The sequence below is a fragment of the Notothenia coriiceps genome, unplaced genomic scaffold (genome assembly GCF_000735185.1).
Source record: "Notothenia coriiceps isolate Sejong01 unplaced genomic scaffold, NC01 NC01_scaffold00037250, whole genome shotgun sequence".
Classification (NCBI taxonomy): Eukaryota; Metazoa; Chordata; class Actinopteri; order Perciformes; family Nototheniidae; genus Notothenia; species Notothenia coriiceps.
This window is the reverse complement of record NW_011369951.1, coordinates 8223947-8234555: the sequence shown is the minus strand read 5'-3', so window position 1 is coordinate 8234555 and position 10609 is coordinate 8223947. Positions and strand designations below refer to the sequence as shown.

Below are 10609 nucleotides of genomic sequence, written 5' to 3'. Positions count from 1 at the left end.
TTGCCGTGTGTTATGTTATATTAGTTCCTGTAGGGATGGCTTATCCCCACTGTGTTCACCCACCTACGTGACACACACTCTTGCATCACACGCTGCATCCTTAACTCGACCCGCCACCCCCCAATAGAGCCACACGAGGGCCAGCAATCATTAACTCGACGCTAGCGCAGCTTTTCCTCCAATATCCCCACCTCTAATATCTAGATTTGGTAGACTCTTGCAGGCAAAACAAAACCACAATTTTTTTTTGCAGTTCACTTTTACGGCATGAGTGAACGTTAAGTAGCCCCTGGGTGCTCTTTGAATAAACACTTTGCAAGGCCGCCACGAGTTATTCATTACCCAAGAAATATGTACATATCCATTACTTTTTGGGCCTAATAATGTCCGATTCACACTTCTATCATCGCCTTCCTCAAACCATATGTTTATCACTACATCAGTTATTTATCGCAGCTTTGCAAAAATCCAAGGAATTTCAACCGCAAACTTGTGTGTGAACTCAGATCGTCATTACCGCCAATTCCTGTGTTGTAATTTAAGGGTGCCCGAGTGGAAACTGACCATGCTGAAGATGTTGGCCAACCAGTGCAGCCCCTTTAACCACCTGCTCACTACCGTCGGTCATATTGGTACGTCACCCTGCCCCACTAACATTACCTCTGCTAAGGGCAGTCTAAAGGGCCTCTTCCTCCTGGGCAGACGATCTGAAATTCAGCCTCCTCGCCCCAAAACCCTAGCCAATTCCTGCTCCACTTGGTCATACACAGTCCCGACGACCCAGCGCAGGCGCACTGGGATCGACTGACGGGACGGGATGGACGGACGGATAGGAGCCCGCGAGCGCCGACACCGGCGGGCCGCGGCCCGTGTAGGGCGGGCGCGCGGCAGTCGCGGGAGGTTCAACCGCCGCGCTTCTGAAGTTACACCATCACCAATAGCCATCCTGAAAAGTGAAACACGAAGTGAATACCCTCCCCTTCCAGCACCTCTCTCCTGCCTGCGGCCGCCCTCTCCTCTCTCCTCCTCTACGCGTCACACCTGCCTTCCCTTTGTTGGGTGTACAGAGAGTGCCCCATGGAGTGGACCCAGGTGTGATTTATCTTATTCCTTCATGTACTTCAAACAGCCCAACTTTCTACTCGCTTTCCTCTACCTGCTCCTCCCTTTCTCGTTACCGGCACGTATACCAGCCTGTTACAGGTCTATTCAACTCACAGCAGCAACCCGATTCGAACAGAGGAGGAAAGAAGGAATGAGGGGGTTAAGACTTAAAACAAACAGAACTGACCACAGTAGAAAGAAGAAAGTTTGAGCTAATCGTAACGAAGACACCAATGGAGCATAGAGAAATGAGATATGGAACAAATAGCACTTGATGCACCGCGGGCATTATGTTGGATAACGGATATTGGCTTTAAACCACAGACCCTCTAGCAGTTAGATGGAAACATACAAAGGGAAATGAGTTATAAGAAGATTTGAGTAAATAGGGATGGAATGACGAATGAAAGAGAGTGAGATGAAGTAAGTAGGGCACCCGAGAACGAACTTGGTAAGAAAGGATGTTAGGGACTGATTTCGGGCAAGAGCGGAAACTCAGTGGACTGGTTAGAGGTTGATTATTAAGTATCTCCAGTAAGTAACCGTAGCATCTGCTGGGGACATTAAGAGGATACCCTGTCAACCAACCGGGCGGCCCAGACGTCCGCGATATTTGAGAAGATGCAAGGCCGCAGAGATGCACCACCGCGTGGCTAATTACTGATTGGCCAGATAGATAATAGCCGCTTAGCAAGAAAGGAAAGAAAAGGCCGATGGAGGTATAAATGAAGGTAGGACATTTAGTTGCCAAGTATTGGGCTGCGCCACGGTTGCATTTAGCGCTAATGACATCATGGATGATTAGGGAATATACGCACACACTCGTAAACCTATAGGTGCACAAAGTGGATCGCGCCAGACTCCCCCCACAGAGCAGCCTTGTCCCTGTCATTTACAGTCCTAATGACAAGACACAAACATCCACACATTCAACCCCCGCCGAGCGAGGATAATCACGTTACAGCCGACGACAGGGACATAAACCAAACCCCTCCTGCAGTAACTTTGGATGCACTCAGACGTGGATTTGCATAATCAAACAGCACAGTCAGCAGGCCGACTGTGTGGCTCTGTACCTCTTTTTCCATCGTGCAAGGAAGAGAGGCAAACAAATCCACCACGCTGCGAAACACTGAGGGAATGGATGGATGGAGATGGAAAATAGGGGAAGACTTTCTCAGTTTACAGTCGCCACACAAAGCCAGGACTATTTCTAGGCGTTCTATTGGTTTAACAGAGGCAATACGCAGCCGGGCTGCAAGTCAAGGACAAAGACTCATAGGGACTGAGTGTCAGATTCAAGTTCTCATGCCCCGGCTGCGTTGCCCTGCTCCTTGCTACTTCTCTGTTGACCCTGCAGACTTATTCAATACCTAAATATTGACATTGCTCTTTCTTGTGTTGCCTGTTATCTTAGGAATGCATTTACGGCTTTGTCGCTTGCATCAATCAACTAAAGCTGATAATTTTCTAAATGTGAGGCGCCAGGGACTTCCCTGCCATTGCAGGGTCAGAGTAAGTGAGATAAGGACCATAGGTAAGTAGGCACACAGGAACAAGGAGTTAGCATTTGCATAGTCGCAGTTTTTGGACAGCTAACATGTTAACAACACTTACCTTTCTGATACGTCTGCTAGTCGCCGATTTTGTTGCCCAAAAATGTATGAGTCAAACATGTTTGGGTGAATATTTCCGTTGTTTCCTCTAAACATGAAAATAGGCCAGGCTCCGAAAATACCGCGAAAGACCCCCGCGCGTCCATGATGCTCACTGTTTAACCTGGCGTGGGCGGGGCTAGTTCTTTTTGATTAAAAAGAGCATCGATTTTTCAGATATTGTTTGCTTGTTACTTTTTAAGTGGGAAACTTATGTTTAAAATATATCGATAAGAACAGATATCTTACATTCTTCAAAACATGTCCGGGAGGCTTAAAATATGAGTAGGCTACTTTTCCCACCTATAGCTATTTCATTACATTTTATTAGCATTTTTGTCCTCGACAGGTGTGAGTCTTGGAACCTGATGCAACGTGCCATTGATGTCACTGAAGCAATATTTGACGCTGACATTTACAAGCTCTCTTGCTCGTCGATGCTATTCTGCATTCCTGTCAAGGTCAGTCATTGGAAGTTCCCAAATGAAATGTCTGACCTCCGACCCTTCTGGTTTAGTGCTGGGATAAAAATAACTAAATGTAGGTAATAACAGAAGTGGGCGTTACACCAAGTTTATTTACGGGTTCTTTGTGGTTAAGTTTAAAAATCTTGGTCAGACTAAAAGCTGACACATGCGAGCGACACTCCAGGAAATAGTTTATACAATTTGGGTCTTATTTGTATAAATTTGACTAACAAGTTTCAACTATAAAGTTTGTAAGAATAAAAAAACGATAACATTATTGTGTAATGCTCCTCATGCAACAACATTATTTGGTAATCCATTGCAAATATTTTCTACCATGAAATAATTCTGCACGAACCCCGATGTAAAGGGACCTTGAAATATACATTTCTTATTATGAAGGCTACATTTATTTTTTAACAGAAGAGTTCATGGGAGAAGAAATAGTATTGGCAGGCAGCGGGTCATTTCCCAAGACAGCCTGCAGACTCTGTTTAATTAATACAAACATCAGATTAAAAAAGTTTATTTTAAGCTTATGCTTCAATATCTGGTTGATTTGATTACATAATATTAATGTAAAAAAGAAACTATCGTTATGAAACTGGGAAACAGATGTGCTTTCAGATCTTTACACAATTGAAGTATTATGAAAAAGATTTACCTAAAATATGGAAAGTAAAGATACTCATTCTTCAGAAAGATGTTGCCTTTCAGTGTTTCACGATTACTGCTGCACAAAGTGTCTTCGATTTTATTGTCTGATAAGATAAAGATTTTGCACAGTTTAGCTCCTTTATGCATTGTTTAATCTACAGCCATGCATGATATTCTATAAGATCCTCATGTTAGCAGGGTTGCTGTCCTGTGAGAACCATGATTCTCTAAAGATGTATCTTCTCAGTATAACCCAAAATAAACGGCCCTGTTTTCAGCGTGTGACGACGATGCATTTTCCAGCTAGCCAATTCATTTTTAAACAGTTTATTTAGCTGACAAAGTAAGACAAACTCATAAAGGAACACATCATCTTTCAGTTCGTCATAACAGTTTACTAAGCTCTGTGTAAAATGATTTATGAAAAATCCTTCCTGAGATGAGTTGGATTAGAAGCTTTATGCACTACTACAATACATTTGTACTTGAAGTACATTACTTGAATAAATGTATTTTGGTTACATTCCACCACTGTTAGACCCCTGTTGGTAATGAAGCACTCGCATGTTTATTACAGGTTCCAGATCTGGAATTAAACCATCGAGCAGCATTATGAGGATATCCAGGAGGAAGTATAAACATCCTGGCACCGTTTAAAACAAATAAAGCATACCTCTGCTCTGCTTTGCGTCAATCATACAGCAGGCTTAGCCAAATCCATGTTAAGACTTTATTGCTCCTAAAATGCAATGAAGAAAATCTCTGGCAAGAATAAGGAATAGAAACATGGGACATTAAAGCTTTTTTATTATTATTATCAAGAATGAGAGCACAACCTTCAATTATAATCCCAGCTCAGTGTTTATCAGCATAAATAAATACAAGTAAAAAATAAATAGGCTATTAAATACAGTATAAAACAACAGGCAAAAAAAAGGAAGGAATTTGATGAAGGAACTCTCAAAATGTTTGGAAAGACAGCAAAAGTAGGAGACTTTGGAAAGTGAAAAATAATCAGTTTCGGTATATGGTGAAAAGTAAAATCATACAAAATCTAATTGCAACCAGTAAACCAGACAAAAAAAAAACAAGAAAAAAATCCCTTTTCCAAAGATGGGTCTATCAGCTACAATTGAATCATGGATACATTTGAAAACACAGTAACAATTCAAGTAAAGGAAGGTGTACATCAGTCACACAATGATTTGCAGTCATCAATTAAGAGCACTAGGGAAACCGTCCACTATACACTGAGAGAGTCGCCTCATTAAAAGGTGACAGAAGCAAACTCCCACTAATGTTACAAAAACAGGCACTTCAAAAATGTCTTTGAATTTCTAGAGCGAGCTTGGCACTTAATTGTCAAAAGCATATTATTTCATCCCATCAACATGTCCCACGGAAATATAATTGGATATTTTTATAGTTTCCACAAATTAATATGAGATGTTGAAATTGCAAACCATTCTGTTATTAAGTATGAAATCATCTCAACCACAACTCCTCATTACATTTTTTTCCAGTGGCATTGCCTTTTTTTTGTTGCAAACTTTACCCTCTACCTCTTCATAACCGGCACGCTACAAACAGATCGATTGCTATTTTCATGGTTTTATAACAGTTTTTTTTTCGGGATTTTGTGTGTGTATTCACCCTTTAAACTCTAACTAAGAAGAACCAAGACAGTGACATTTCTGATCCAAGTGCTACATAAAATATTATAATCCCAATGTTTGGTTATCTGTACACAACAAGTACCTCAAATATATCTTCTTCTTTTCATAACACATTACATATATGTTTATAGCTTAATTTCAACACAAAGCCAGCAGAAGGCCAGTAACAACAGCAAGTCCATCTGTGTTTATAAACCTAAGCAGCACCGTCTCTTTAACTTGGCCAGCTCAAGCCCATTTCAGCCCTCCCGACGCTCCGTCCTCATTGGTCTTACAAGAAATGGACCAAAGTGCCAATTAAAAGGGAGACGCCATGACATCAGCACCAACCGCAACCTGAGCCTGGGCTGGGCTCCACTGCTCACACACCATCACACTTACTGTGCTTCCCTTGTTTGTTTCAAGCTGAAAGCAACAAGCTCAGGGTGCAATTTTATCCGTTCCCAGAACTCGCTTAATTGTTGATTTTTATGAAGCAGGAATGCGAAAATGAAGGGGGGAAAATAAATGTATGAGCAGTGAATTGTGACTGTACAGAAGATGTGTATAGTAAAAATAGATATCTAAATATACAGAGTCTACGTGATACATCTATTGTTGTATATTTGCTCCATTCCCGCGTGGATAAGGTGAAGAAATAAAAAATGTACAGTAAGTCAGTCTGATTTAGTCGGCCTCATTGGATGGCAAAGTTCTCTTGGTCCTGCTGATCCGAGGCCGCGCCTGCAGAGTCGCTCCAGCTCAGCTTGGAGTTCAAAAGGCTGCTGGCTTCAGTGCCCGAGTTTATTCCCTTTATGTTGTCAGGATCACACTGCAAAGACGCTCAGGGTGCTGGTCTGGTCCTTTAAACCCAAGATGCTGTAGGCGATTCTTTTCAAATGGCCAGGCAGCCTCACCCCGATGTTCTTGATATCCCTGTAAAAAAAAAGAGACGTGACAGGATATAAGAAGAGCTGCACATGGATTTACACCTTGGACTCGTTCCAACACATTTCAAGCACATCCTTCCTGCCTATCAGGTCTTAGCAATCATCCAATATGCTGAAATACAAGCCTCGAGCTCCACGGATGAACCCGCACAGCAAGGTGGGGGTGAGCTTCAAGTCTGCAGACGTTACGATTTATCTTCGACATTAAAGGATAAGAACTGGGGGGTTTCGCCCTTCACGAGGCACATGATGCAAACCTGCAAAAGCTCTGAAATTCAGCAGCAGCTAAGTCAAAGCCTTAATTACAGCCTTAATTACTTAACAAGGGTTCTCCCTGTTGACCATGATCACTCGTCTGGCAAGCAGAGGGTGGCTCGTAAATAACTGCTGGTTTTTCCAAGAGTGCTACCAGATGCCCTGAGATGGAAACATGGGGCCATGAAATCACACCATTCTGTATGACAAATACTTCAAAGGGGTTTGTCGTCTGCTTTACAGTCTGCCCCATCTTCCCAAATGACGCCCAAGACCAACTGAGATACGTATACCATGGCAGAAGAGGGGTGTCATGCGGTTAGGAAAACCTCTGGCCTTCATTATTGCCCCAAAACAACCGTATACTATGTGCCTCACTAAGCTCTTTTTTTTCAAAAAAGTTGAGCCCAATTTATTAAATTGCCGCCTTAGCGCTCTTGCACATCTGAGAAGATCCAATTGCCTTAAAGAAGCCTGGGATAAGTTCATGGGGTACACTCTGAGCGCACCTCTTCAATCTTAGAAGTGCAGATGTTCCGGCTATGGGGCTTCAAATCTCATCCATCTATTTCAGTTTCTTAATCCCACCTAGCTACCCCTGCTCCACAGGCTATCATCTCCTCTTCCTCCCCTCCTTAAATGTTGAAGAAACCACGAAAAGGCCTTTGTCCTAACTGGTATTTTTTTGTGGGCTTAAGCAAAAGTGCTGCACAGGGCAGCTAGTGTGTGTGTGGGGGTGAAGGGAGGGATAAGAGGAAGAATGAAGAGGAAAGAAGAATAAGGACTGCAGCGACCACAGGCAACCACCACCGGCTTACCACAAATGAGCCCACTCCTTCTCCTTCCCTCCATTACTTTTTCCATGCAAACATTTCTCAAGTTGTAACTGAGGTTTGAGATTATATTGCTCACAAACTGTTCTGTTGGCTGTTAAAGGGCAGAGAATTGTAGGAAAACAAATACATAAACTTCTAGAGGGGAAGTCCATAACAGACTTTGTGGTGTTGGAAATCATTCATGCCATAATTTGACAACAAAATGTTGCTGTTCCCTGCCAAAAACATACTTAACAAGTATATAAAATAAATACATCAGAATGTATTATGAGATGTGACCCAAATCTTAAATCATGCCACACTTACTCGTTCTTCATCTGCAGGACCTGGTCCATGGTGACGACCCCAGCGCAGGCGAAGTTCTCGCTGTACTGACTCATCTTGATAGACTCCAGCCACTCAGACACCGACCTGAAGGGGGAACCGTCCGAGCCGCTGGTGCTAGGCAGGCGAATGGATATGCTGCAAGCAGAGAAAAGTAGATCCAAATGATGTTAATCAACAGGCTTACCCACAACAAAGGCGGCTGACTGAGGACTGCAATTACCGCGCAGGAAACCAGTTGGTGATAAAAACCAGTTAGAGCAGTCAGGGCAAGAGCAGATTAAGGTATGAGCACGACAGCCTTTTGTCCTTTCTCACCGTTTCTTGCTCTAGTGCTCCAGCATAAAAGGGAAACTATGCATTCATGCAGACAATTACATTACAGCGCTGCAGTAATTCCCTGCCCGGAGTGTACACATTTCTTTCATTAGCCTGGCAGGCAAGGTGTCAGTTTGTCCTTTATGAGGTTTAAGTAGAACATCTTAAAGCTATTCCCTTTCTTCCCCGAACTACCCCTAAATACCACCAGAAGTAAATGGGAAGCTGCTGTTTTGAAGCAGATCCAAGTCTCAAGACTGTCGATTCGACAATCAAGTAAATGGAGACAAGACAGGAGTGTGGAAGACATGAGATCAGATTACAATATCCCTAATGCTGTTTCCTTTTAAGTCTACAGAGCCCTTTTTAAAGCTGAGTTTTGCTTGTTAAAAGGAGACTACAGGACCATTGGTGCTTATTTTCAAAGTTTTATGCCACATAATGATAGATAGCAGTACTAACCAGAAGGAAAACTGAAATACAGGTGGAGCAAGTAGGAGTAAGACTATTACATTACATTACATTGCATTTAAATGACGCTTTTATCCAAAGCGACTTACAATAATTGCATTCGACCAACAAGATACAAACTTGAAGAAAACAGAATCATATAAGTACATCAGGTTTCATAGAGCTAAAACATTTCAAGTGCTACTCAACTATAAATGTTTTATATTTAAAGTATTGCAAAAGTTTGGTTTACGGGGTTGTTTTAATTATCTAAGGGCTGATAGTGTTAGTTACTGATGGCTGAACTTGCATTTCAAGCCCTTCGTCTGGAATGTAAATAAATCTTACCGTGGGTCAAAGTCTGCGATGGTCTTCAGGGAGTCTGGGCTCCGCAGCAGCTTGTCCAAAAGGTTGACGATGTCTCCAAAGCGCGGCCTCTTGGAGCGATCCTGGAGCCAGCACTGCAGCATCAGCTGGTAAACAGCGGAGGGGCAGTCCATGGGCGCAGGCAGCCGAAAAGCCTCGTTGATAGCCTTCATCACCTGCAAAAAATGTTCAAGTGATTATTTAGATATCCTCTCACCGGTATATTTCTTCAAATCAAAACATCTTTTGACATAAAAATGTGGCTCTAACAGCAACAAACCTCAGAGAAAAATGTGATTTGTAAACTTACCTCATGGTTACTCATATCCCAGTAAGGCCTCTCGCCAAAGGCCATGACCTCCCACATGACGATGCCAAAACTCCACACATCGCTAGCTGAGGTGAACTTCCTGTATGCTATTGCCTCTGGAGCCGTCCAGCGGATAGGGATCTTACCTCCCTGTACAGGTAAAAAGGCTTCAAGTTAGAGACTTGAGGGAGAAAAAAAAGTCCTTAATCTAATCTGGATCTGTCTCAATCTATTTTAAAGCTAATCTATTTAGCTTCAAGCTAACAGGAAGTCATACATCTACTTACACTTGTAGTGTACGTCCCCTCAGGATCGTCCTCCAGCACCCTGGACAGTCCAAAGTCTGACACTTTACACTCCAGTTCATTGTTGACGAGGATGTTGCGGGCAGCTAGATCTCGGTGCACGTAGCTCATGTCAGAGAGGTACTTCATGCCGGCAGCGATGCCACGCAGCATGCCCACCAGCTGGAAGGAGGGAAACTCGCCATCATGGTCCTAATGGGAGAAAAGGAGCAAATATTAAATTAAGTTTTGTGATCAAAACAAAGAGAAACAGATATGATAGTACAGTAAAGGAAAAATGTGATGCTATGTCACTGGTATTGTATGCGGTTAACTTACCTTGAGGTACCTGTCCAGTGCTCCATTCTCCATGTACTCGGTCACAATCATGGCATGTTTGACTGCACACACACAAAAAAAGCAACAAATCATGTCCCCAAACTGGCCCAAAATCAGGTGAGAATACTGTAAGAGAAGGAAAAAAAACCTTACAAAACTCACAGAAATCCTTACATTTGGTGACCACCCCCTCCAACCGAATGATGTTCTGGTGGGAGAATTGGCCCATGATGGAGGCCTCGCTTAGGAAGTCCTGCCTCTGCTTCTCCGTGTAACCCGGCTTCAGTGTCTTGATCGCCACTGCAACTTCTTTCCTCCCCGGAGGCTTCAGGTTGCCGCGATACACCTCACCAAACTCCCCTGAAGGACAACAACAACATCAATGGGACAATTGAATAAGAAAAGTAAATATCAGTGGAATGTGTGTGTTTGATACATCTTCTCAGGTTACTAGCTGCAGGGGTATGCTGTGCAACAGAGGGAAAACAAGGAAGTCTCTGAGGCTGTTTTGCCTGAGGCTGTCTCAAAGAGGTGTGTTCTGGCTGGGTGTTGAAAGATGGGCTATGTTGTGTAATTGGTGGATGGCCTGTGGTGTGGAGTCATGGGAATCAGCTGTCACATGAGGAGAAAAGGAGGGGG

General features: G+C 43.1%; 2 protein-coding genes across 3 annotated transcripts in view; both read right to left on the bottom strand.

Moving 5' to 3' along the window:
• LOC104967253 (band 4.1-like protein 1) overlaps window positions 1–10609 on the bottom strand; it is a 135695-nt gene that overhangs the window by 122162 nt on the left and 2924 nt on the right. The window lies entirely within an intron of this gene.
• epha2b (eph receptor A2 b) overlaps window positions 5339–10609 on the bottom strand; it is a 54523-nt gene continuing 49252 nt past the window's right edge. The window contains exons 11-17 of one of the 2 annotated variants that reach the window (XM_010796166.1): window positions 10133–10330; window positions 9971–10032; window positions 9635–9844; window positions 9348–9497; window positions 9020–9213; window positions 7886–8041; window positions 5339–6474 (exon numbers count right to left, since the gene is read on the bottom strand). In XM_010796166.1, coding sequence (XP_010794468.1) covers window positions 6366–6474; window positions 7886–8041; window positions 9020–9213; window positions 9348–9497; window positions 9635–9844; window positions 9971–10032; window positions 10133–10330 — 1079 coding nt within the window. In that variant the 3' untranslated portion in view covers window positions 5339–6365. The remainder of the gene's footprint in view (window positions 6475–7885; window positions 8042–9019; window positions 9214–9347; window positions 9498–9634; window positions 9845–9970; window positions 10033–10132; window positions 10331–10609) is intronic. The other variant, XM_010796167.1, reaches the window with a different exon arrangement.